At 44.0% G+C, this 27,792-nt stretch overlaps 2 protein-coding genes across 2 annotated transcripts in view; both read left to right on the top strand.

Annotated features, from left to right (window-relative positions):
* Window positions 1-3,082, top strand: part of LOC142047710 (myosin-1B-like) — a 7,585-nt gene extending 4,503 nt beyond the window's left edge. Inside the window, exons 4-8 of the mRNA XM_075072079.1 lie at window positions 645-763; window positions 863-1,012; window positions 1,724-1,894; window positions 2,509-2,815; window positions 2,946-3,082. Of these exons, the coding sequence (XP_074928180.1) occupies window positions 645-763; window positions 863-1,012; window positions 1,724-1,894; window positions 2,509-2,815; window positions 2,946-3,082 (884 nt within the window). The remainder of the gene's footprint in view (window positions 1-644; window positions 764-862; window positions 1,013-1,723; window positions 1,895-2,508; window positions 2,816-2,945) is intronic.
* On the top strand, window positions 2,956-23,160 carry LOC116830365 (myosin-1B-like). Its single transcript, XM_032789810.2, has 24 exons — window positions 2,956-3,019; window positions 4,583-4,670; window positions 4,765-4,882; window positions 5,268-5,391; window positions 5,477-5,613; window positions 6,497-6,752; window positions 9,119-9,361; window positions 9,469-9,645; window positions 9,731-9,876; window positions 9,959-10,049; window positions 10,589-10,978; window positions 11,822-11,948; window positions 16,549-16,667; window positions 16,986-17,182; window positions 17,521-17,704; window positions 17,785-17,950; window positions 18,101-18,225; window positions 18,474-18,782; window positions 18,883-19,086; window positions 20,487-20,612; window positions 20,706-20,876; window positions 20,961-21,065; window positions 21,375-21,470; window positions 22,985-23,160. The coding sequence occupies exons 2-24, from the start codon at window positions 4,601-4,603 to the stop codon at window positions 23,135-23,137; spliced, it is 3,834 nt and encodes a 1,277-aa protein (XP_032645701.2). The 5' UTR covers window positions 2,956-3,019; window positions 4,583-4,600; the 3' UTR covers window positions 23,138-23,160.
* Window positions 23,161-27,792: the final 4,632 nt, after the last annotated feature.

Below are 27,792 nucleotides of genomic sequence, written 5' to 3'. Positions count from 1 at the left end.
AGTGGGGAAGTGAGGGCAGAAGAGGGCCAGGAGTGGGTATTTATACTAGTTAAACATCATGAAGTTCCATTGTGTCCCAGAAGGCATGCACAGCTTCTGCCTATGTTCATTCTGTGGAGACAATTTGGGCCATGGTTTGAAACTGAAGAGAGACTTTCTCATTTCTTTCTAGGACAAATGCTGCACTGAAATACATCCCTTTGTAATCCTGTTGAAGTCAGTGGGATTGCACAGCATGGCATATGGCCACTAACCTGAGTCCTTTATTCTGATCATTCAGAAATCAGAATCTCTAGACAGGCTGCACAGTAAAGTGGCAAAGAAAGAACTTCAAAGCCATCTTTCTGTTCTGTCTGTTCATCTGCTTCTTTCTCCTTTAACATTTTTTATTCAGACCACACGGGATTTTTTTTTGACAAATTCTTTCAATCACTTGATATACAGACCCTCTGAATCAAATGCAAAACATTTCAGTAAGAAATCAAGAAATAAAGAAAGCTCTAAACTCCATAATTACTGGAGTTATTAATAGATGTGGTAGCTGGTGAAACACAAACAGATCTCATTGCTTTTTTCTAGTCATTATAAAAGATACCAAAGTCTATCTTTGAGCTACTAGTTCATTCCTCTCACTCTTTGTTTAGTGGCTGACAAAGCAGCCTACCTGATGGGTCTGAACTCAGCTGATCTGCTCAAAGCGCTGTGTTACCCCCGAGTCAAGGTTGGGAATGAATATGTGACCAAAGGTCAAACCGTGCAGCAGGTAACAATTGGTGACCTAGAACTCCTGGTTTGAATTAACACACCCAGGTTTCTTCCTCTGCTTTGTATGGTAACACCAGTCCTTCTCCCACTGGTTTAGGTGCACAATTCGGTGGGTGCTCTGGCAAAGGCGGTCTTTGAGAAAATGTTCCTGTGGATGGTTATTCGTATCAACCAGCAGCTGGACACTAAGCAGCCCAGACAGTACTTCATTGGTGTCCTGGACATTGCTGGCTTTGAGATCTTTGATGTAAGGAGCAGAGATTTTACAGCAGGTTCTTGGAAGGGATGCTCAGAGGGTTCTGAGAACTTTGAGGGCTATTAAATAATTTTTTTATTTAAATAATTTCCTGGAAAAGCCTGACTTTTCTGCACAAACAGGTGTCTCTTGATCTTCCCTCACAGTAGTATAACCCCCCCAATGATTTCATTTTTGGATAGATTTTGTGTGATACATGCAGAAATGGCAACTACACTGAAAGTGCCTTCAAATTGTTAACAGGTAGTGCCTAATAGCAAAGAAATTATCCTGTACCTAACACAAATTATTGTAGGTGTTCATGGCACCTAGAGGACAGCTCACTAACTCCCAGGCAGGCTTGCAGCTGAGTATCTGGAAATGTCTGAGTAGGCCAGAGGGCTGAGAGCTCAGAAGGAGCTGGGAAGGCCCAGATCCTAATATCTGATCAGGACCAAGAGCTTAAAAATACCCAAGTAGGCCTGGGCCCCAGAGTACAAAAATAGCTAGACAAGCTTGGGCTGTACACTGCAGAAATGTCTATGCAGAGATGAGGGTCGAATCCCAAAACATCTCCCTAGTTTTAGGGATGAGAACTCAGAATCCCACTGAAGCCCAGGTTAGTTACACAGACACGATGAATTGAAAGAAGAGTCATTGTTAGGTATATCAGGTGTGCACAGAAATTTTACAAATAGATATCTTCCTTTTGCCTTTGTGTAGTTCAACAGCCTGGAGCAGCTGTGCATCAACTTCACCAATGAGAAACTGCAACAGTTTTTTAACCACCACATGTTCGTGCTGGAGCAGGAGGAGTACAAGAAGGAAGGAATCGAATGGGAGTTCATTGACTTTGGGATGGACTTGGCTGCCTGCATTGAGCTCATTGAGAAGGTTCTTATGCTTTATGTGCTCAACTGTTCTTTAGCTTCTAAAGGATTTTGCTATACTTAAGATAATTAATAAATTCATGCTCAAGTGCATGTAAATGATTTACAATTCTCTGAATAATTAAATACATATACTGGACATTGGTTGTGAAAAGGTCTCAATCCATAACTTTGGGATAGGGTCACAAGGCAGCCACACATAACTCTATGGCAACAGTCTCTGTCCCTGCTCACTTCCACAAAGAAGAGGACAGTGTAAGTTTTAGAACCTCTTTTCAGTTACTGAGACACAGTCACTATTTGAAGGCCATCTAAAGAACTGCATGGCCTCACACCTAGACACAGCAGGTTTAGAATGACTCCTGTTTCATTCACTTTATTTCTCTAGCACACAGAAAATCTGTCTAGCACATGCAAGGTGATTTTCCATGAGTTATATCTTTATTATTTTCAAACCTATAAACAGATACCATAGGTAGGTTAGCCTGATTTAATCTTGTTGAAGGCATGTTCCCTGACACAATATCCCTCCTGAACACAACCAAGGGATGCTCACATTGTCTAGGAGGCTGATTTGTAATATCTCTGTTTCCCCTTTTCTGTTGCTGTGTCTTTCAGCCAATGGGTATTTTCTCCATCCTGGAAGAGGAGTGCATGTTCCCCAAGGCAACTGATGTGTCTTTCAAAAATAAACTCTATGACCAGCATCTTGGCAAGTCCAACAACTTCCAGAAGCCCAAGCCTGCCAAAGGAAAGGCTGAGGCCCACTTCGCCCTGGTGCACTATGCTGGCACTGTGGACTACAACATCACTGGCTGGCTCGAGAAGAACAAGGATCCCCTGAATGAAACTGTCATTGGGCTGTACCAGAAATCGTCACTGAAAACACTGGCTTTGCTCTTTGCTGCGTATGGTGGAGATGCAGGTAATTTCTCTGAAATCAGTATTTTCTTTGGCACACAGCAGGTGGCTCCTATAGAATTAAAAATTATGCAAAATATTCATCTTCATGAGATCCTTACATTTTAATTGCATTCTTTTCTTGTATTATTCAGAGAGTGGTGGCGGTGGCAAGAAGGGAGGCAAGAAGAAGGGTTCTTCTTTCCAGACCGTCTCTGCTCTTTTCAGGGTACAGTACAGTGGTCACTATAAATCTCTTTTCTATGTGAAGGAGAAAGAAGACCCCCTTTAATTTTGCAAGGCCTGGTTTCCAGTTAGTTCTGACATGCACAAGCCTCCTTGCTCATAAAGAGCAAAGGGCTGCAGTCCTCAATCAAACAAAACTTTCAGGAGTTTTGCCTAATTAACAACATGAGAATCAGGGCCAGAGTCACTGTCTCCTGTGGATGATGTCAGAGTCACTGTCTCCTCTGGATGATGTCAAAAATGATATAAAACAAAATCATCCTCTGATATGGGGCTTAACGTGTTCCTTCCTTCTACTTACCCTTTCAGAAGAGATTGATTCAGGGCCATAAACTGTGCAGCTTCCGCACCACCACCCCACCATATGTTGCAATGGGGTCGGGTCTGTAGGTGCCCTTCATGTCTCTGATTATAACTGAAGAGATGACGTTACGAGTGTGTCACATGTGTCTCACGTCCCTTCTGCCTCTCACCTCCTTCCTTTCTCATCCTCTTAACCAGGAGTGGCCAGCCCGAGCCTGAAAAGGAGCCAGAATTTACTAATGTACATTGCCAAAGAGCCACAATAATACGTCAGCAGCCCCTCATCAGCTCCCTGATCCCGCTCCCAGCGCCTCCCATCCACCAGCAGCTTCACGGATCAGCGCCTCCTGCTCCCTCCCCGCACCTCCCTATCATCAGTTTTGTAGCGTGCAGGAGGCTCTGGGGGAGGAGCGAGGGCACTGCAGGCTCAGGGGAGGGGGCAGGAAGGGGTGGAGGGGGACAGGGCCTGTGGCAGAGCCAGGGGATGAAAAGTGAGCACCCCCTGGCACATTGGAAAGTTGGTGCCTGTAGCTCCAGCCCCAGAGTTGGTGCCTATACAAGAAGCCGCATATTAACTTTCTGAAGAGCCGAATGTGATTCCAGAGCCACAGCTTGGCCACCCCTGCTCTTAAGCATCCTGATTTTCTCCTGCCTGACACCTTGGGTGTCATTTTCACTGGTGCAAAGAAGTGCAAACGGTGTACGATGCTCCCAAATCAGAATTCCTCCCTCCGTCTGTCCCATGAGTGGCAGTGCCTGACACCCACCTTGCACTCATTTTGTTCAGGTGTCAATGACTAGACAAGGTGGAGGGCATGGAGAGTCTGCGTTCAGGCCTGTGTTTTATCCTGACATACAGTCCATTACATTTTAAGTTTAGAATAAACTTCTGATGTTTGTCCCAGATTTTTGAAAGATGCCTTATGTTTCAGCAACTCCAATGGCTCTTCTGCCAGTCAGAATGGCCATTTCTTATAGGCTCAATTGTACTATTTGTAATTATTTAATTTCAATTTATTAACAAAGTTTCAAAATTACAAGAAGGAGGGAGGCACAGGTTAGAATGGCTCCAGCTGGGAAGACCTGACAGCTCATTTGTCTGAATTTCAAACACTGGTCAACAGTTTGCTACAAATCATGATCCCATTATAAACATTTCACTGTATCTATCCATGAATAGATCTGCAGACATCTGCATAGGAGTAATATGGGTTAACCTAAACCTTTGCTTATGGTTTCACAGGAGAATTTAAACAAGCTGATGACCAATCTGAGAAGCACTCATCCTCACTTTGTGCGATGCATCATTCCCAATGAAACCAAGACACCCGGTAAGAAGTGTCAGTGTGCAGAAATCTCAGTGAGATGCAGCCATTCCTTCTGGGCTGCACAATAAGGTACTAATTCATGCTGTGATTTGTTAAGGTGCCATGGAACATGAACTCGTACTACACCAGCTAAGGTGTAACGGCGTGCTGGAAGGGATCAGAATTTGCAGGAAAGGATTCCCCAGCAGAATCATTTATGCAGACTTTAAACAGAGGTCAGACTCCTCCAATCCCTGTTCCATTCGCTGTCTGTTGAGTAGATTGCATTTTCTAAATGCTTTAACGATTGTAGTCACTCCAGCGCCCAGCACTTGCTGTGTGTATAGAAGAAATTTAGGACCAAACGGTTGTAGTCCAAAAAGCAGCAAAAATGCCACACTTTTCCTGTGTAGGGGGAGGGGAAGGGTCTGGGTAAGCAGTGGAGTGGCCATGCCAGATGACTATGTAGCCCTTTAAATACCATAAAGCTGAGTTTCATGATGGGTCTGTTTGTGGGACCTCAGAATTGGTGCTTCATGGGAGGACAAAGGCAGAGACATGGCCAGTGCGGCCAGAATTGTGAACAATGTGAGCTTTTTCATATTTTGTTTTCTCCCACAGATATAGGATTTTAAATGCAAGTGCTGTTCCAGAGGGACAGTTCATGGACAGCAAGAAGGCTTCTGAGAAATTACTTGGGTCCATTGATATTGATCAGACCCAGTATAAATTTGGTCACACCAAGGTACAAACTCTCTTTGATTCAAGCACCGTCTATTTGTATTCTGTTCAGAATGAAAGTGATTGTCTGTAACATTCTCTTCCTCAAGGTGTTCTTCAAAGCAGGACTTCTGGGTCTTCTAGAGGAGATGAGAGATGATAAACTGGCACAGCTTATCACCTGCACACAAGCCATGTGTCGTGGCTTCCTGATGAGAGTGGAGTTCAAGAAAATGATGGAAAGAAGGTAGCAACGTACTGTATGTCTGCTAGGTCTGTGTCACCCCAGAGGTGAAATGAACAAAATTATAGGATGGACTCAGTCTAACTTAGATCTCATTAATCCACTGTACCAAGGTGTGAGCGCTTGGGAATAGAGCTGGGTGAAAATTTTCAGACAAATAGTTCATTTGCTGAAAAATGCAGTTTTAGGTCAACCAAAACCTTTAATGAATTTCCTTGTAGTTTAGGCCCAAGAAAATGTCTAATGAAGATTCACAAAGGGACTTAGGTGTCATTCACAAAACAACCAGAGGAGGAGCCCCAAAATATCTGTCAGTAGTTTTGGTTGAACATTAGTTTTGGTTCAACCCAAACTGATTTTCTTTATTTTATTTTTCGAAACTGCCAGTGAACCAACAAATCAATTATTTGCCCAGCTCTATCTGGGAGTGCAAATTGATATAACTGGTATACCAAGGAGCAGGAAGAAGGTGTAATAAAGTGTGTGTTACACTAGGGGTGGGCAGCTTTAACTTACACCTTCCAGTTGGGTACTTTTATGCTAAATCCTCAACCTGTGAGTTACACCAATTCAGAGTCCCTTAGACTTCAAACCACTCATCAGAGGGAGTGGGTCAGTTACAGATGTGATGTGTAAAGAGGGAGTGAAAATTTATCCCGGTTTGTGAGTGTGAGTCTACAGAGAACAGACATTAGTTCAACATGCACATTAAGGAGATTGACAGTGGAGTTTTACTGCCCCTACACTTTCTAAGGCTCAAGCAGGTCCAACGATGTCATCCTTAGAGTAGTACTTTTTCATGTGAGTGGCCCCAGTGCTACTCACAATTAGTAACATTGCAGTATCTGGCCTTTAACATTGACCATATATTCTGATTACATTATAGAGAGTCACTCTTTTGTATCCAATACAACGTTCGCTCATTCATGAATGTCAAGCACTGGCCCTGGATGAAGCTGTACTTCAAGATCAAGCCCTTGCTGAGGAGTGCTGAAGCTGAGAAGGAGATGGCCACCATGAAGGAAGAGTTTGAGAAAACGAAGGAAGAGCTTGCTAAGTCTGAGGCAAAAAGGAAAGAACTGGAGGAAAAAATGGTGACTCTGCTGCAAGAGAAAAACGACCTGCAGCTCCAAGTGCAGTCTGTGAGTATCACTAGTGCATTCGACCCTTATTGCACAGTAGAAAGGTCCAAGCTGAAAGTTCCAAATGCAACTTTCCCATAAAGCATCCCATTAATAGCACTGGGATCAGTATTTGGCCAAGATAAAATATTCCCAGTGTTTAAAATATAAAGTATCGGTGTATAAATAAATAACAATATGCCCAGCCACGTATGACAGGTCGTGCCCTAAAACAAAGTGAGAGCAAGCAAATTTGGAGAAGCAAAGTTATGCTCTTTAAATACTCCTACCTCACCCATGGGAACTTACCATGACAATGCCAATGTATTCACAAGCTCTGATGAATTTACACATCTGCTGTACCCTTTAAATGTATTATGCCACCAATGTTGCCATCCCAGGCTGGATTAAGGCAATCTGGAGCCTCACACGCACCATGACAAGGGGCCATCTGTGGCTCCACCTGCACAGCCCAGCCCTGTGATGTGGTCCCCTGACCCCTCCAACACACACAGTTGAAACGGCAGTGGCAGCAGGGCTCCTCATTTCCCAGAGAAGCAGTGGCCACAGTACGAGATCCTCTTTTCCCAGAAGAAGAGGCAGAAAGGACCTCTTCTACTCTGGAGCAGCAGTGTCAGATATAGGGTTCCCCTCTCACTCCACAGAAGTAGACGTTGCAGCACCCTGAGTACTTGCTTTATGATCCAGAGTGTGTGCAAGGGGGGGAAAGCAGGGGCACACCCCCCTGTAATTGGCAGGGAGACAAAACAACTCTGGTGGCCCCAGGGCCGTGGAGGCAGAGCGAGCTCCTCGGCCCCCAGGGTGTAGTGGGGACCTGCTGGGGTGACCAGATGTCCCAATTTTATAGTGACAGTCCTGATTTTTGGGTCTTGTTCTTATATAGGCTCCTATTACTCCCCACCCCGTCCCGATTTTTCACACTTATTGTCTGGTCACCTTAGGACCTGCCCTTGAGTTTCATACTGGAAGGCTGCTCACAATGCAGCGCTCTTTGCTGCAGCAGTGGGCAGCCAGATCCCCTCTTTCAGGAGCCGGCGTTTTCTGGAGCTCACTTACCCCGCCCCCTTCTCTGCCTCCACCAATTAGCACTGAGATGATACAGAGTGACAATTCTCTTAACCAATAGTAGTGCAGCAGTGTGCAGAGCCTCTTGGGGTGGGCAGGCAAGGAAAGGGATCGGTTAAGGGGAGTGCACAGGGCCTCTGGACAGTGGTGGTGGGAGTACAGGCTGGGTAGGAGGGAGGAGCACAGGGTCCCCAGTGCTGCCCTGGGGGGATAAGCGAGCTCCTCTGGCCCAGCGCAGTGCAGGGAGCACAGAATGTGCCCCCTAAAGAGGGGGTCAAATTTTTATTCCTGCACACACCCCTGTCCAGGATGTCTATCCATGCACCCTTCCACTCTGGCCCCACACAGTCCTCTGCTTGGGTGATGTCTGTTGCCCATCAAAGAAGCAAGGCTTGGAGCTCACACCCCAAAGAAATGAATGAGGCCATTCTGCCCTCTCAGAACTATTGTTTTAGGCTGTCTGCAAACTCAGGCAGTTGTCACTGCATCAGTTACACTTGGCTCACATTTTCAAGCTGTTCTTCGTAGCCCCATGCTGTGGTTTTATTGCAGCCACATGACTCCAGAGTTGAAGCCCTACATACAAGCTTATAGTGCCTATGCCTTAATCTGGCCCTGTGAAAATAATGACTCTTAGAGAAAATTTTGGAGCCTGAGCTACAGGATGTGCATAAAAAGTTAAGGACATTTCAGTTTTTTTCTTTAAAAAAATCACTCAGTAGATGATTTTGCATGGGCTTAACTCCACTATTTCTCAGTCAGGCTTCTGAAGGATTAAGCCTCAATTTGAACACTCAGTTGATACCAAGGCTAGACCCTGCAAAAAGATCTGCTTCCAGGGTGCTTCACTGATGTCAGAGGGCTCTGTGTGGGTGCAGAGTACAGCTGGGTGGAGTCATATGGAAGACATGGGCTCTATGAGAGTAGATCCATTTGCAGGATCTATCCCCAAATTTGATATTCTCTGTCAAGCCATACTTGAGGTACCTGAGCACTAAAAATATTTGCCAAAAATATGAACAGGTAAGAGATGCTTCATTTATGGACAGATTTTTGAAACATATGTCTTTTTCATTACTGAGTTGTGTTGAAATTAGAGAAATTTCAGGCCAATTGGTTGGTTTTTTCCAGAAAATTTTAAGTGACTGATAAAACAAGCTATAAGTGGAAGTGTCATCAGAACCATAACTATAAAATACCTGTTCTATGCTATAAAAGATGCAGTAAAAATCATTTTGAGACAAACATCAGTAAGAAAAAGAAACCGTTAAAAAAAGATTCTAATAATGGATTCACTGTAGGAATCTGATGGCTTGGCTGATGCTGAGGAAAGATGTGACCAGCTGATCAAAACCAAAATCCAACTTGAAGCTAAAATTAAGGAGCTGACTGAAAGAGCAGAGGATGAGGAGGAGATGAATGCTGAGCTGACAGCCAAAAAGAGGAAACTGGAGGACGAGTGTTCAGAGCTGAAGAAAGACATTGATGACCTTGAGTTAACACTGGCCAAGGTTGAAAAGGAAAAACATGCCACAGAAAACAAGGTATAAGGCAGAATCTCTAACGCACATTCTAAAATATGACACTGTTGGTTCACAAACAATAATGTTTTGTATCCATTTTCTTTAACTACCTCTGTTCAACTCTGCAGGTGAAAAACCTCACGGAGGAGATGGCAGTCCTGGATGAGACCATTGCTAAACTGACAAAGGAAAAGAAAGCCCTCCAGGAGGCCCATCAGCAGACCCTGGATGACCTGCAGGCAGAAGAGGACAAAGTGAACACACTGAGCAAAGCTAAAACCAAGCTGGAGCAGCAAGTGGATGATGTAGGAACAATAACATATGGAGAGAACAAAACCAGTGTGAAGTTAGGCTCTTGTTAGCAGAGAATTTATGGCTTTTTCTGTTTAGCTTGAAGGGTCACTGGAGCAAGAGAAGAAGCTTCGGATGGACCTTGAAAGAGCTAAGAGGAAACTTGAAGGAGATCTGAAGCTGGCCCAGGAATCCACAATGGATTTAGAAAATGATAAGCAGCAGCTGGAGGAAAAACTGAAGAAGTAGGTATGGTTTTCAGGGGGTATCCTGCAGATACATTTTGTTCCGGCACTAACTATTTTTTTTCCCTTTGCGTGTGAAAAGGAAAGACTTTGAAATCAGTCAGTTCCAAAGCAAAATTGAGGATGAACAAGTCCTGGGCATCCAGCTGCAGAAGAAGATCAAAGAGTTACAGGCTAGTCATAAATTCTCTCTCTTCTACCCTTCAAAACAAGTTCAGTTAAAGGGAAGCCATCTTTCTTAGGCTTGCTCTAAGTTAGATTGACATAGTCATGTCGGCCAGGGATTTGATAAAACCACATTCCTGACTGACACAGACTTGCCCCACTGTAGTTGCACACCAGCTGTGTTGGTGGAAGAAACCTTCCATCAGTGTAGGCAGATGAAAGGAGGGAGATAGGAGGGACAGTTGTAACAGGGCCCTGAACTCAGGGGACCCCCCAAAACTTCTTTAACATCTGTGTAAATAAAGTGAAATGGAAAGAGGTGTACCCAGTGAACATGATGTTCCAGGGACCCAAATTTCTCTCAGTGGGTCTTTGGATGTAGCTACCCTAGTTCAGGAAGGTGATGTTCCTTTGCCACCGGAACCTCTGTTGTCCATGTAGGCTGCATCTATTCTACGATGTTATGCCAGCAGAACTCTGCCAAAAGCCATACTGTTGTTGACTCCAGAATGAAGTCACAGTCTTAGTGTTTCCTGTTGTTCCCTAGGCTCGTATTGAGGAACTGGAGGAGGAGATAGAGGCTGAACGTGCCTCTCGGGCAAAAGCAGAGAAGCAGCGAGGTGATCTCTCCAGGGAACTCGAGGAGATCAGTGAGCGTCTGGAAGAAGCTGGTGGTGCCACAGCGGTTCAGATTGAGATGAACAAGAAGCGTGAGGCAGAATTCCAGAAAATGCGCCGAGATCTTGAAGAGGCCACTCTGCAGCATGAAGCCACAGCTGCCGCCCTCCGGAAGAAGCATGCGGACAGCACAGCAGAGCTTGGGGAGCAAATTGACAACCTGCAACGAGTCAAGCAGAAGCTGGAGAAGGAGAAGAGTGAACTGAAGATGGAGATTGACGACCTGGCTAGTAACATGGAGACTGTCTCCAAAACCAAGGTACTGAGCTGTGTATTGAAAGTGCTATCTTCAGCCTAAGTGTTATTGCAGCTGAAAAGAACAGAGGATTTATATTTAATTATATCAAATTTACATGTAAGCAGGGTTTAAAAGAAGGGTAAGAGCTGTACATGTATTACTATGAGTTAGTGTTTAGTAATTTTGGCATTAATACAATGATAACTAATGGGTACTTTTGGTTTATAACATAAGAATCAAATGCAGGATTGAACAGAGTCTAAGGCTGATGGCCAAGGTTTTGATAGGAAAGAAACTTGAAATCCAAAGGCCTCTACCTTTATTAGTCCAGATTAGTACCACGTTAGCAGGAAAGACCTTCACAATTATTATTACACTGAAACGTTTATTAAATTATTAAAATTTAAATAATAAAAGAAAAACATTAAAAACTTCTGACTGATGAATTATCTTAACATCAGTCGTTTTAACTTTCCTGTCTTTTTCTCTTCTGCATTCCCTTCCCTCCCTCTGATCACTGTAAAGTGATGAGTTTTGGGAATAATAAATACACACTAAATCATGATTTAAAATAAAAACCAAGGACTCTTCATCTCAGCTAACAATCTTTTCCTTAATTTAAACAAGTGAATAACATTTGACTGATTTATGACAATACATTATCACCCACTACTATGTATCCTGGTGCATATCTTCTATAAGTCCTGCAGTCTTAGGGATGTAAGTCCTTACTATAGAACTATTTTCACTCTTAAATGCTGGCTAGCATTTTGTGGTCCAGAAGAGCTGCAGATCATGTGATCTCAGAATACAACAGAGCCAGTTGTGTAGCCTCTTTCCTTTTGTCCATTTCACATATTGCAGGCAAACCTTGAGAAGATTTGCCGCACTTTGGAAGATCAGCTTAGTGAGATTAAGACAAAGGAAGAGGAGCACCAGCGCCTGATCAATGACCTGAGCACTCAACGAGCTCGTCTACAGACAGAAGCAGGTAAGACGCTTATAAGTGTTTGCTTCAAGGCAGAACTTTGACCAGTCTGTGCCTGAGAATTGGGATACTTCTGACAATGGTGAATTTGTCTCTCTATGGCTTAGAATCTACCTGCCATTCTGTGTGATGCCTATAAACGCTCTAGATTACCATGTGTCAGATCATTACCAAGTAGAAATCCCTTCTTGATTACTTCATGCTAATAGAATAAAGACTGAAAGATTTTTGTTTTATTTTGAACACATCACCGAATGCATTGCTACTGCTGTTACTGCTAAGAATAATGAGGAGGAGAGCGGAAATGACACACTAATGAAATTTGCAGAGGATACCTATATGGAGAGAGCAGCAAAACCCAGCAAGGATAAATATAATAAAAAGGAACCTAGAGAGATTAGGAAGATGAGCAGGAAAATAACACAAGATGCTTTTTGGAAAGATACAACTAGTAGATTTATGGGGAAATGAACCAAAGTACATGTACTTGATGGGTGGAGGAACTCTGAGAAACAGGAACATTGAGAGAGGTCTGAGAGACACACTTGGCCCCAGACTAGATTTACGTTTGCCAACTAATATGACACCAAAGAAGCTCAGTGCAGTTTTGTGCTGAATGGGCAAATGCATCATGTCACAAAACAGGGCGGTTCTAAACACTCTCTATTGAACGTTGTGGGGCCATTTTTACAGCAAAGGGTTAATTGGATGTTCCTTTGTACATCAGAGTTAGGACTCTACTTTAGGTTTTTCAAAAATAATTTTAGGCTTCAACTTTTTAACGTCAATACATGCAAGGCCTTTGAGTATATCAGATTCTTTTGGCATGACTCTCGTCAAGGAAATAAAAACTTCCCACAATTCCATACAAATTGTCCAGAGTCCATAGGCCTTAAAGCACTGCATTCTTTATTCTGCAAGCAGGGAGGGATAAGGAGCAGGGACCAAGGTGGGGTGGCAGGGGCTCCTGGGAGGGTAGAGTAAGCTACTTGCTTGAGGCTTCTAGGAGGGGATGCATCTAGGGGCTCATGGGCTAGGTAAGTCAGGGTGGTATGGTGGGGGGGGCACCTTGAAAGGTAAGAGGAAGGTCCGGCTGGAGGGGAAGAGGAGGATCAGGCTGATTGGGGGTGTCATAAATAGATAGCTAAGGGTTAATGTTTATTTTACCTGTAAAGGGTTAACAAAGGGAACCAAACACCTGACCAGAGGACCAATCAGGAAACCGGATTTTTCAAAGTAAGGGAGGGAACTTCTGGGTAGTTTTTGTCTTTGTCTGCCTGTTTGTTTTCTCTGGGCTATGAGAGAAGAGGGTTTCTTTCTATCTCCAAGCTTCTTTCTACCCTTCTGTTACCAAGGTGTGAGTACAAAAGGAAAAGCAATAGGTTTATATTGTATTTTGTATTTACATGTGTGTACCTTGCTGGAATGTTTCAAATTGGATATCTTTTTGAATCAGACTGTTTATTCATATTTTCTTATAAGCAATAGCCCTGTATATGTCATCTTGATGCAGAGTTTATATGTTTATGTCTTTTCCTTTCTTTTTTATATAAAGCTTTCTTTTTAAAACCTGCTTGAGGTTTTTCTCTAGTTAAGGCTAAGGGACGAAGGGAGGGGGAAAATCTCTTTGTGTTAGCTTGACTAGGTTTGAATGCATAGCCTCGGGGGAAGGTAAATTGCCCTCTCTGTCTTGCATTCAAGGAGTTAAGTACAGTATCGCCCAGGATAACCCAGGGAGGGGGAGCTGGGGATAATATAAAGAGGAGACAAGGGGAGGGGGTTGGTTTCCCTTTGGTGTGAGACTCAGGGCTTCTGAGTCTTGGGGTCCCTCCAGGGAAAGTCTGGGGGACCAGAGCGAGGCAGGTGCTGTAATTCCTGTCTGGTGGCAGCAAAATAAGAGCCAAACTGGTAATTAAGCTTGGAGGTTCATGCTAAGCACCCAGATTTTGGATGCTAAGGTCCAGATTTGGGAAGAAGAGGCTTATTACAGGGGGATACCTGGGAAGAGAAGAGGGGGGTCAGGGTGATGGCGGAGAGTGGGAGGGTAAGGGGGGGGTCAGGCTGGTGTGGGGTGTCTATCTGAGGAAGAGGAGGGACAGGCTGGCATGTGTGTCCAGGGATCAGAGGTCAGTGGCCAGTGTTTCTGACTCTCGGCGATGGCACTCCCCTTTGGGTCCCATTAAATCTGACCCGGCTGCCCCTGCTGTCATGATGGGGGTAGGGAGAGAACAGCTGGGCCAGACTTCAGTGAGAGGCATAGTGATCTGGTGCATGGGGTTGCAGGCTACCCAGGTTTGGCACTGTAGGCAGATGAACTGGCAGGTCTGGTGCCCTAGACATTGGGTCTCTTCTTAGTGCTCTTCCGAATGCCATGGTGATCAGAGTGGGCTTCTGGAAGGAGTCTGGTTTCTTGGGTCGCTTTTTGGGCTTCAGCTTGTCCATGTCTCCTTCTGCCTCTTTGTCATCTTTGGGTCCTGGAAGCTGGGCATCTTGGTACTCAAGTCCACCATTCTTCTTAGAGGAAAAGAACCAGATTGCTTGGCAGGTGAAGCCCAATCCCACAATTGGTGTCTCAAAGTCAGTCCCTTATTTGTATTGATTTGGATCGAATAAGCATCTGGAACTAGCTGAGACTCAGAACCCTTTTTCCTGAGGAGCTGGCAAAGTTCCTCTCCGTGCCCTTCGTGTGTTTTAAAGGCGGAGAAGCATCTGTGGTTCAGGTGGCTCACTCAGGTTCCAATGTGCTAATGTACTTCCTCTTTTCTGATTTGTATGGTCTCTGGCAAGTTTTGCCTTCATCAGAAACTTTCCCCCTGTAGCTGGAGAGCCAACTGGGCACTGTCATGTTAATTTCCTAGTCTCATTTCATAAATATACTCTAGCAATTATCTTACTTTGCAAATGTTTTCCAGAGCAAAAGAAGAAACAGAGAGTTGGTATTAAATTTTTAATAAATGGCCATATAGATTTAAATTAAATATTCTAGATCTATTAATACTAATATATATATCATATTCAATTTTTTAAGTCTTCTCTGAACTTTCTCTACCAGTTTAGAATAGTTATCTCAGCTGGTTATTTGGGAAAGTCCTGGTGACATGATCTGATCTCTCAGGGTATGTCTACACTGAAAGGAAGCCTAGGGTTTGAGCTTAAACCTAACCCCCTTTTTGTCTACACACAAATCACACTAACCATGGGTTCAGACACAGGGTCTCAGGACCCCCTGGGGTGGAGGGTCCAAACCTGAGTCAAGCCAGGACCCAGGGTCCAAGCCCTATTTCTTTGCAGTGTAGACACTGCTCCACAGGACTCGTTCTCTGGGAGTTTGCCAAAAGTACTGCACAACTCCACAGGCTGACTTTCTTTGTCCTCCAGACAATCAAGTTTCTCCCCACTGCACCATGAACAAAGGACTAGAGTGGCCACATTTTGGGATGGTGCTTAGACGTCTGGGATGTGGATGGCTGAACTTGGTCCTGAACAATGTAGCATAGACACTGGAGCCCCAGGTTGGAATCCAGGGTTCAACAGTTCCTAACCTGAGGTTACAAATGAGTGTAGACGCTCAAACCTTAGGTTAACAAACCCAAGATCTTCTAACTCGAGTTCTATTAACCTTTGGCTTACATTGCAGTGTAGACAGACCCCTAGTGAAAGGTGGATAAGTTATTATTCCTGATGTCCCATACGTGAAAATAACAATGCTAGGTCCTATGGTGACCTGAGGTTATGAAGGCATCTTTATTGTCAAGAGTAAAAGGAAGCAACTAAATCTCATTGCGAAGCTACCACATTATTGGGTTGGCTGGCACAGACATTTGTTTTAGTACTGGGAGACTGAGCTCAAACTTGTGTGGCTGTACAGTGAGCTGAAAACTTCCACTCTGAGCCCTGAAACCAAATCCATGGTCCTACTCTGAAATCAATAGGTGCAAGAGGAAAATGATTGGCTACAGGTGCTCTCTCCCTGATTCTCAGAAGGCTGTCCTTATCTCTCCCTTTATATACACATTTGGATCATTCGAGTCTTGGCACAATGTGAGACTAACAGACACGCTGCCACATTTGCAGACTGTATATCACATGCTGTGTCTAGGGTTTAAGGAAGATAAAAGGCCTCCAATTTCCACAATGCACAAGTGCACAAGGGGATGACGGGACTAGTAATGAGAAATGACTTAATAAGATAACAACATACAGTGTGGCTAAGTGATAACTTACTTTATTTTAGTGGAAATACAAAGGGTGGAAGACTATGTTTAATGTGATGCACCCAGGACATAAGTAGAATTATTGGAATGGAACTAAGAAAAGAACATTTAGACTCAATATTAGGAAAACCTTCCTGACAGCGAGATGTACTAGACTTCCACAGGTGATGAGTCTATAAAATTATATGGGACTAGAAAAGTGGACTAGAGAAAGCCACTAGAAAATGTACTGTAGGGAACAAGAGATTGGCAGAGAGATAGACTGGATGATGTAACAGGAGTTTCTCACATCTAACATATGATTTTGTCTCATTTGTGAAAAAACCATATTTCCATAATTTTCAGTTGAGTCTCATTAAATCCCTCCTATTTCACTGTGTCCTTTTCAGGTGAATTTTCACGCCAGGTAGAGGAAAAAGATACATTAGTTTCTCAGCTCTCAAGAGGCAAGCAGGCTTTTACCCAACAGATTGAGGAACTGAAAAGTCACCTAGAGGAGGAGATAAAGGTGAGGATTTTTCCAAAAGCTTGTCTTCATCTGAAGGTTGGAGGTTTCATTTGATGCCTGATTCATCATCTACAAAGGATGCTTTAACCTCATATAAAATCATACCTGTTTGGAAACTAGACAGGGAAATGACTTATTAAGTCACCTAGCACAGCCCCTTACAATGCGGGTAATTTCCCTGCAGTGTATTTATATCTATCTGGATCAATTTTAAATGCCCCCATACAATGGGGTTTCTACCATCGACTGACGGAGGATACTGTCAGAAGGATTCCCAGGATATTTAGCAACACTAAACTAACACTGTTGTATCTCCAGGCTAAGAACGCACTGGCCCACGCCTTGCAGTCTGCTCGCCATGACTGCGACCTGCTCCGGGAGCAATATGAGGAGGAGCAGGAAGCCAAGGGTGAGCTGCAACGCACCCTGTCCAAGGCCAACACTGAAGTTGCCCAGTGGAGAACCAAATATGAAACAGACGCCATTCAGCGCACAGAGGAACTGGAAGAGGCCAAGTATGTGCTGGGATGGGGGAAGGACTGGAAGAAACCAAGAATGTAATATGGAAATGGGAAGAGGCCAACGATATGCCCAGAACATGGAATATATGGGGCCCAGATGGGATGTATTGTAGAGAAAAAGAAAAACTAAAGTGTATATATCTCCTGGGAAACAATGGAGGAAAGTCCAAGTGCAGTAGTGTCTCCAAGATTAGGAGAGGGCACATATTATGTATGCACTGGGGTCACAGCCCAGAAGAGGTGACTTGTATTCTCACAAATCCCAGAGCAGCTGCACACAGTTTGTTTCCCATATTGCTCACTAAATAGGAGCTGTATTTACAATCTTCCAGGAAGAAGCTTGCCCAGCGTCTGCAGGATGCTGAAGAACATGTCGAAGCTGTGAATTCCAAATGTGCTTCTCTTGAAAAGACGAAGCAGAGGCTGCAGAATGAAGTGGAGGACCTGATGATTGATGTGGAAAGATCTAATGCTGCCTGCGCAGCTCTGGATAAGAAGCAGAAGAATTTCGATAAGGTATTTCAGCCTTGTGGGTGTTGGATGGAGCATCCTCTAGTCATCTCTGTTGCTTAGACTAAGATCTTGTTGTTCTTCAGGTTCTGGCAGAATGGAAGCAGAAATACGAGGAAACGCAGGCTGAACTGGAAGCTTCCCAGAAGGAGTCTCGCTCTCTCAGCATGGAGCTGTTTAAGATGAAGAATTCTTATGAGGAAACCTTGGATCAACTTGAAACTCTGAAGCGTGAGAACAAGAACTTTCAGCGTAAGTCCCCAGATTTCTTCTCCTAACATGGGCCTTCTGGAAAGCTTGTTAACACTCTAAAGTGAATCGTCTGTGCCGGTGCCAATTCTAAGAAGCCTCTCTCTCTTTGGGCCCTTTGTCTGACTGCGTTATTTGTCTGTAACCCAACAGAGGAGATTTCTGACCTCACTGAGCAGATTGCAGAGGGGGGAAAGGCCATGCATGAGCTGGAGAAAGTGAAGAAGCAGACTGAGCAAGAGAAATCAGAAATCCAGTCTGCTCTGGAGGAAGCTGAGGTACGAACGCCATTAGTCACTGCTTTACAGAGAGAGAGTCAGAAAACCTTGGAACTATATCCTATTGTAAACATGGTGGGATAATTCACAGGGATAGGATGACAGCACATGCTGTGCTGGAAGCTATATACTCAGTGCCCATACTACCCATAGCACTACATTCCACTCTGTGGGAGCATTTAACACTTTATTTGTAAGGAAAAATCTATTTTTGTTCCTTTATTGACCCTTCACTTGCTCTTGTTAAGGCTTCACTAGAACATGAAGAGGGCAAAATCCTCCGCGTCCAACTTGAGCTGAACCAGGTAAAGTCTGAAATTGACAGGAAGATTGCTGAGAAAGATGAGGAAATTGAACAGCTGAAGAGAAACCATATCAGAGTTGTGGAGTCCATGCAGAGCACCCTGGATGCTGAAATCAGGAGCAGAAACGAAGCCATTAGGCTAAAGAAGAAGATGGAAGGGGATCTGAATGAAATGGAGATCCAGCTGAGCCATGCCAGCCGCCTGGCTGCAGAGGCACAGAAGAACCTGCGAAACACACAAGGAGTGCTCAAGGTACAGTAAGTCACACATGCCTAGTGCAATAGCTCAGCTGGTCTTTTCAGCATGCCAAGGAGTCTGTGCCTCCAGGTAATTTCTCTCACTCGTTTTACAGGATACCCAGATACACTTGGATGATGCTCTCCGAAGCCAGGAAGACCTGAAGGAGCAGGTGGCCATGGTTGAGCGCAGAGCTAACCTGATGCTGGCCGAAATTGAGGAGCTGAGGTCAGCTCTAGAACAGACAGAGAGGGCCAGGAAAGTGGCTGAACAGGAGCTTCTGGATGCAAGTGAACGAGTGCAGCTCCTGCACACCCAGGTTAGGGTTTAGTGTGAAAAGAAATCCCACAAATCCCTAAGCAGGAGACTGCTCTGTATGTTCCCTGTTCCAAAGAGCAGTGCTAGGGGGTATTTAGAAGATTTTTGTTCCTGAAATGGCCTTTATGCTAATGTCCATAGCATAGACTTTTGTTAAACAAAAAGCAAGAAGCTACAAGGCCATCCTTGGTTTTCCTCATGTTGCTGTGTTTAAGGCGACACGGGGATGATGGTGGTTATAATTGCAGTGATGTGATGGAGCAGAGCAAGTGTCTCAGAGGATCTGGGAGTGGCTTTCCTGCCTCTTATACAGTTTCTGGCATTGGATACTTTTAAGTCATCTCTGCCATCCCCTGGGGCTCAGAAAGTATTTCTACACAGTGATTGTTTTGTTTTGGAAAGGACCAGATTTACAACAGTTGGCACATAGGGTTTGTCACAGATTATGGGGGTAATTTCTGTGAGAGCTCTTAAAATATTCACTGCATATTCTCCAAAGAGCAGAGATACGCAGTGTTAAGAAGCAGTAAAGACCTTTTCTGAAATGAGCATTTGGCAATATTCAGTAGGATGGACCACTGCTGAAATGGAAGCAGAAAACTGCAACTCTGTGTTGAAGGCTACATGGGGGTTGTGAAGATCAGAGGGAATTACAGCAATACTTGAAGTTGAGTGATGGAGGGGGATATCAGGGACCTTGGTAGCCTTTTGGAATCATTCGGAACCAGTCTGAAGGGAGAGGTGGTGGGTTTCCTGCCTCAGACGTAGTTGCTGTTGATGGATACTGTTAAATCATCTTTACCAGAGATGATATTTGGGGCTCAGGAAGTCTTTCCAAGAGCAATTATTTTGCTTTTGGAGTTGACCAGATTGCACCACCTGGCAGGTGCTTCCAACCTGTTTTCACAAGGGATGATATTACCAGTAGACCTTAAAAGATGATCTTCCCATTGTACCCATTGAAGTGTGTGCTATACTAAATTGTCAGTACACAGCAATACATATCAAACATGTGTGTGAGGTGTGTTTCTGTGTTTCTTTGCTAAGTACTCCTTACTGCTATCTTTATTAAGGCAATGAGAAAGATATTTCTTTGTATTAATATAGTCCTTATTCACTCACTACTTCTGTCCTTCCTGCAAGCACACAGCCTTGGTATACTGAGTTTGTCACAGACTGTGTAGGGAGCGGTAATGTTTTTGAGAGCTCTATCTCAAAATATTCACAGTACATCACTGACTACCTGCCAATATTCTGCAGTGATAATTCTTTTAGAGGAGAGTTCTGTTTTACAAAATTTTAATAGTAACCTGTATATTAAATACAAATATTCAGTTCATGCTCCAGAGTCAATATTTTGGGACTAACTGTAAAAACATCTTGTCTGTTGTTGTTAAACAGAACACCAGCCTGATCAACACGAAGAAGAAGCTGGAAACAGACATTTCCCAAATCCAGAGTGAAATGGAGGAGACAATTCAGGAAGCACGTAATGCAGAAGAGAAGGCCAAGAAGGCAATCACTGATGTGAGTTGAAGGCACCTTTCTTTGGAGAACATGGCCGGGTTTGCACCTGAAATGGCTGGTTTTCTGGATCGGTTTCCTTTCTTTACTCACTAGGCGGCCATGATGGCGGAGGAGCTGAAGAAGGAGCAGGACACCAGCGCCCACCTGGAGAGGATGAAGAAGAACTTGGACCAGACGGTGAAGGACCTGCAGCTCCGTCTGGATGAGGCAGAGCAGCTGGCACTGAAGGGTGGCAAGAAGCATATCCAGAAACTGGAGGCCAGAGTGCGTATTCCCCATATTTGTGCATTTAGGGGCATTTCCTATGTCCAATCACAGTGAAACTCAATGATCCATTTCTTATTTCAGGTGCATGAGCTGGAAGGTGAGGTTGACAATGAGCAGAAACGCAGTGCTGATGCTATCAAGGGTATGCGCAAGTATGAGAGAAAAGTAAAGGAACTGACCTATCAGGTAAGGAGGGAGGCCCTTTGTGCTGTCACATCCTTCTCCTGGGAGCATGAAGTGTTTGCATGTGAACCTGCAGGGCGGAATTTTTATTGTCATTCTCAAACAGCAAGACATTTAAGAGTAATACTATGGAAAAACAAAGAGTTCAGCAGGAAATCATTTGAAAGACTATTAAAATATCCATGTTATAACCTTTTTATCCTACTTACCAAAATGTTTTATGTGGAACATTGCTTTCACTGTATAATACGAAGGAAATAGGCAAATAATTAGGAAATGAATTGACTCTCTTCCATTACAAACTCTTTTTAGACTGAGGAAGACCGCAAGAATGTTTTCAGGCTCCAGGATCTGGTAGACAAACTACAACTGAAAGTGAAAGCTTACAAGAGACAAGCTGAGGAGGCTGTAAGTATCATTCTGAGGCAGGCAAATATTCATCCTCTGATGGGATAGAAATTCTGCTACTTTGAGGAGAATGATATTAAATTGTTTCCCACTAATTGTCTGTCTGCCTATCTAAGCCCCTGGGATTTGTTTGATGCTTTATGGATGTTTTTTGCACAACAGCTCAAGTACACAGAGAATTAGTTTGTGTAGGCCATTGTAACATCCCTTGTGGACACCTGGACGGGTTCAGAGCAACATCGTTGGGAGAGGGCTTCCCACAACACAGTGCCAATCTAGAACAATGGATCTGGGAGGCTGTAGTAAACACAATTTCATTCAGATATAAACAATACCTTTAATTTGCAATTTTGCCAGAGCCAGAAAATGCTGTCACCTTGTCAAAGAACATTTCTTCCCCTGGGGCAATGGCTGAGGTACTTCGGCCTTGGAACAAATGAGGATTTGTGTAGCAGAGCTTGCACATCCTTTGGCCTGTACCTGTTCAGTTTACCACTCTTGTACATTCTTTAGCATGGTGTTATCAGTCTGGTGGAATATTTACACTCCTCCTGTTTTTCAGGGGTGCTTGTACATTTCTTGAAAAGAATTTGTAACAGAAAGTTATGAGCAACTGAGAAAGGGGTTAGAATGGAAGCTACCCGAACTACAGTATACACTACCTACTCAAATATTAAGTACATACAGTAAATACCATTAAAGTCTTTTTAATATAAAACTCCCTCTTATCTTTCCCAGAATGTAAATCACCTGCCCAGTAACTCTTCTAATTATGTAAATCCCCACTATCTATCAGAATACTTTTGATTTCCCTGCAACAATACATAAAAAATAAGGAGCCACTCCGTGTGTGTGTGTGTGTTTGTGTGTGTTTCACACAGATAGACAGATTTGCACTAAGGAACTAAAACTTTTTTGAGGTTTTTGTGACAGGCTTATAGTGCTTTTGATATAACACAACTGATCTGTTCCTTTCATTCAGTTCTGTCTTCCTCTTCCTTCGCATCTCACTAGAAAGTACCAATTGCCCTTTTCTTGCAAAACCATGAGCACACATTCTAATTGTATGAAAGGTATTTTTTTGGGAATCTAATAAAAAAATCTAGCAAATAGGAGATTTTTTATACTGCTCATTTAAAGTGTTCCCCTTAAAATGCTTATGAGCTAGAATGCTGTGGCATCTGTCATTTGGATTTCTTCACTGTCCAATCCACTGTAGGATAAACTTTTAGTAACAATCATAGGTTTACTGTCATTTTGCAAATGCAAACGACTCCAGCATTATCAGTGAGCATACACAGCTAAAGATACATAACTCTTAAATGTTTGCAAAGATATTTCAATTAGTTTTAAATAAATTTTCTAAATTAGAAAATGATGAGGTAAAAAGTGATCAGTGGGTGACAGAGTCTGGGCCTTCTCCTCAGCAAACAGTTGCATCGAATCAAGTCCCAGATGTGGGAGAAAGGGAACTGTTAGCCTTTTGGTTTTCACAACTCTCTCTCCATCTTCAGGAGGAACTATCCAATGTCAACCTCACCAAGTTCCGCAAGATCCAGCATGAGCTGGAAGAGGCTGAGGAGCGGGCTGACATTGCAGAGTCCCAGGTCAATAAGCTCCGGGTGAAGAGCCGCGAGGTTCACAAGAAGATTGAAGGAGAAGAGTGAAGATGTCTCCATGCTGCAAAATGATTGAAGAAATGCACAAAATGTGAATCTCTCTGTCACTTTGCTTTGTAATTATTGTTTATTCTGTCCTCAGTGTCTAGTAAATAAAGATTGTAGAGAGTTTTGCATACAAAGAACCAGAAGTGGCTTTTGTGTTGTACTCATTAGCTCCAGAGTTGTATTAAGGTTTGTGCACTTACATTTTTCTAACTAAACATACACTAAATATTTTTAAACTGTCACTCTTACATTTTGAAAGAATTTGGGCCACCATTAAAATAATCCAATCTGACCTCATGCAAATACAACACCACAGAATTCACCCAGGAATTCCTGGAGTAGAGGAAATTATTCTTCTGTATGATGTAAGTGAATGCTGTCAACCCATCCAGTCTTGATTCACAGCCACCAAGCAATGAGGAAGTTACCACATCCCTTGGTAATCTGTTCCACTGGTTAATTATTCACACTGTTAACAAGTTGTATCTTATTTCCAATTTGAGTTTTTCTAAATTCAACTTCCTGGAACTTGTGTTACAATAAATTGAACCCACAAATCAGATCTGCTCCCTGGGTAGTATGGCAAATGGCTAGTGCTGTTATGGTGGGTGCTGTGCTTTCCCTTCATGTGATGAGTCAGGGCGCTGCCTCTTGCCCCTATTCTTGCACTAGTACCCTGGTAGGAGAGAGAAGGGGAGCAGAGAAGGGACTTATGTATCTCCCATCTATCACTCTCCTGCTGCCCTCTGGCCCTGCTGTATCAAATATCTTCCTTCCCCCTCCTACCTCCTGCTCAACACCACAGGGTTGGGCAACTTAGGATGAGAGGTAGTACGCTTCAGTGGTCCTAGGACGATCTTTCTAGAGGGCCCACTAGGCCCATGGCTACCCTTTTGAAAGGAACTCCAATAACAGGCAAGGGCACCAATGGGGCCTATAAATGAGGCTGGGGGCTGTGCATCTGGCATTCTGGGCAGGAGGTGCAATAGCGCTAGACTTCCACCTGTACTCCCAGCCAGTAAAACTTCCTTAGGACTCTATCCAGGGTCTTATCTACTCCTAACAAATGGTTGTGAGCCAGCTCTAACACTGCCCTTGTGTGCTTCCGTGGCGCCAAGAGCGGCTCTACTTCTCCTCCTCCCCCATATTTGGGCTACGTGGTACAACGGGTTGTGTCTGATCACATAGTATGTACCTGTGCCTTTGGTTTTCCCCTCTATGGGCAAGCCATTTACCTTCACTACCTCCTCCCTCATGTTCGCGTATACCAGGTCATAGGCTTGGTCCTACCCAAAATTCTCACATGAAAATAATTCTTGGGCAAGTCTGGTGAAAGTTGAGGAGGGGCTATGCGTGGGTGCCTCAATCTCAGTCTGGGGGTTGCAGCCCTCCCCTGGCTCTACTGGGGGGAGTAGGTTCTCAAACCCTGCGAAGTCCCTACTGATTAAGACCGTGTAGGGGAGTCCAGAGACCACCTCTGTGGTCACCTTGGTAATATTCTCCTGGATCTCAACCCGCACTGTGATCATGGGGTAGAAATTTACGGTGCCATGGACACACATTACTCCTGTGGTTTTGGCCTATGTCAGTTCTTCTTTCCCCACTAATTTCCCCAAGACCAGTGTGACAGCAGTCCCAGAATCCACCAAAGCTATGGTCTCAATGCCATTCATTTTTACCGATCTCATGTACCCACCTGGGGTCATTGTGACCCCCACCAGACTGATTAGCCTATATTCCTCCCCGTGATACCCCAGATTGCACTGCATGGGCTCCTTCCTGCTGGGCCACTGGGCTGCTATTTGCCCCAATTCCCGACACTCGTAACACTGATACCTTACCCTGGTTGTCACCCTCCGCATTGGGCTATTCGGCCCACTCCTCCAGCCCCCTTCTCCCAAGCCCCCTGGTCCCTTCAGGGCCTTGGGCTGTTCCTCAGTGCCCCTTCTTCCAGTTATGGCTCTCCTGGAATTCTTGATAGTCCAGGGCCTCAGGGTTGGGACTGGCTTCCTGGTCTATCATGCCTCATCTCCTGAGGTCTGGAACAGTTCACAGGCTGCCAGCTGTCTCTCTACCAGGGTAACCAACATGTCGTAGGTGGAAGGGTCAGATGCCCGGGGGTTGCTCCCTCGTATATTGGTCCAGCACCAGGAGCTCCATCATTTTCTCAGAACTGAGGGCCTTGGGCCACAGTCACTTCTGGGTCAAGTGGCTTGGGTCAAACAGTTGTGACCATGGTGCCTTGTCCTCACTATACAGCCACTCATGGAACCTCTGGGCTCGCAATGACGTCGTTGCTCCGGATCTGGCCAGGATCTCTGCTTTCAGCTGGGGGTAGTCTGCCACAGCCTCCACGGCCATATTGCAGGCCTCCCCACACACAAATGGGGTGAGGATGCCAGACCACTGATCTCGGGGCCAGGGCTTCTGTAGGGCTCCCCTCTTGAAGGCCAAGGGGTATGCCTCCACATCATCCTCCCGCATCATTTTCTGCAGGCAGTTGCTTGCTGGTACTGTCCATGTCCCGTCACAGCCATGGCTCAGCTCTGTACAGGCCTTCATCTGGTTCACCATTTCCTGCAACATGGCACGGTCCTGAGTGGCCTGGCTCATCAGCAGGCAATTGGTCTCCTGCTGCAGCCGTATTGCCTCCTGTTGGGTGGCTGCCTGGAATTTGTATTGAATTCACTGAGTTGTTTCAGTCAAAACTATTTTTTTTCCAATTAAACATTTCAATCTTTTAAGTCAAAATAACTTTTTGTTTTGAATGTTACTTCAATTTTGTTATTTAAAAAAGATTAGAAAACTTTGAAAGTAAAAAAGAAAGATTTGGCTGACCTGAACCTAATGCTTTTTTATTTTTATTTTTTTTTAGTTGGCCACCAAATCAAAAAGCAGTTATTCGCACAGCTCTAAAGACAGATGATTATGGTTCTTTTTCAGATTTGAGCTGGGAGATGACAAAGTGACAGGTTTATTGTAGCGAGCATCATTTCCTGACAACTTGTGATGTACTGACTGACTGCCTTTTGCAATGTTTAGCAACCAGCTGTCAGACTCTTTTCCTGCCCATACTGCTCTGACAGTGGAAACTATTCTTGGGTTCAGGATAGTGATGGCAGCTGTGAAATAAGTATGTAAATATATTTTTAGAAAGGAATCTATCAAAGTGTATAGTGAAGTCAATCTGCCCTTCATAGGCATGTCAAAAACAGAGAACCAGTCCAGAGAACCAGCAAGTATGATTAAAGGTCTCTCTCTTGAAATTTATGTTGTTCACATATTGGTTAATTTTCTCTCCAACTTTAAACAATTTAAAATACTATTTTCAGAAAGAGAAAAGATCATCATTTTAAGTCAAACACACAGATTCTTTTTTCTTGTCAGATAAAATTTTGAGCACCACAACTTCAAAACTAAATACAACTGTTTCTGAAAAATACAACAGTGCCTAATTTGTTCAGAAAATGAACATTTGCAGGCACAAAACCATACATGGTGAGCTCAGATGTAGTTACAACAATGTAGGTAACTGGGACAAGCTGATGGGGTGGATTTTAGTGATGTATAAAGAGATGCATATTTGTAAAATCATCACATAAATAATACCGACTGAAATGTGTAACTCTGTGCATAATGTGCATAATTTGTAAAATCATCATATAAATGTGTAACTCTGGGCACACCCCTTCTGTGTAAGGTGAATGAAACATCACTGCATAAGATGGCTTCCAGGAGACTAGTATCATATGGAACTTTTTTCCTGTACTTTACTATTACTGGCTTATAGCAATAAATCTGACTGATATTGGTCATTTGGTCTCGTGAATATATTTTATAACAAACCAAAGTGTGGTCAAGCAATTTACTATACAATTTATGAACAACCATCAATTTGTAAGCACCTAGAGGACAAAAGGGTAATAAAGAGTAGTCAAGATGAATTAGTAAAGAACAAATCATGCCAAAACAACTTAATTTCTTTCATTGATGGGATCACTGACCTAGTGGATGGGGCAAAGCAGTAGACCTGATATATTTTGATTTTTGTGAGCCTTTTGACATAGTCCCACACGACATTCTGATAAGAAAACTAGGGAAATGTGGTCTAGATTAAATTACTATGAGGTGGATGCACAACTGCTTGAAAGACCATACTCAAAAATTACTTATCAATGATTCACTATCAGACTAGGAGGGTGTATCTAGTGGAGTCCCATAGTGGTCTGTCCTGGGTGCATAGGATCACAGAATCATAGAAGATTAGGGTTGGAAGAGACCTCAGGAGGTCATTTGGTCCAACCCCCGCTCAAAGCAGGACCAACCCCCAGGGCTGCCCGGGAGGGGGAAGGGGGCAAGTGGGGAAATTTGCCCCAAGCCCCGGGGCCCCGCGAGCTGCTCTGGGTTTTCGGCAGCACTTCCAAGGTGGGCCCTTCACTCACTCCAGGTCTTTGGCGGCAGGTCCTTCAGTGCAGCGGAAGACTCGGAGCGAGTGAAGGACCCGCTGCTGAAGTGCTGCTGAAGCCTCAGAGTGCCGCCTGGTGAGTACAAGTGCAGCAAGCAGTGGAAAAAAAGAAAAAAAAGCTGTTGGTGGCACTTAGACTGCTTTACCGGCCCCGCTTCATTCTTCGGCGGCGGGTCTTTCCCTCTGAGAG

Source organism: Chelonoidis abingdonii, chromosome 13 (assembly GCF_003597395.2).
Source record: "Chelonoidis abingdonii isolate Lonesome George chromosome 13, CheloAbing_2.0, whole genome shotgun sequence".
Taxonomy (NCBI): Eukaryota; Metazoa; Chordata; order Testudines; family Testudinidae; genus Chelonoidis; species Chelonoidis abingdonii.
This window is presented reverse-complemented; position numbering and strand designations above follow the sequence as displayed.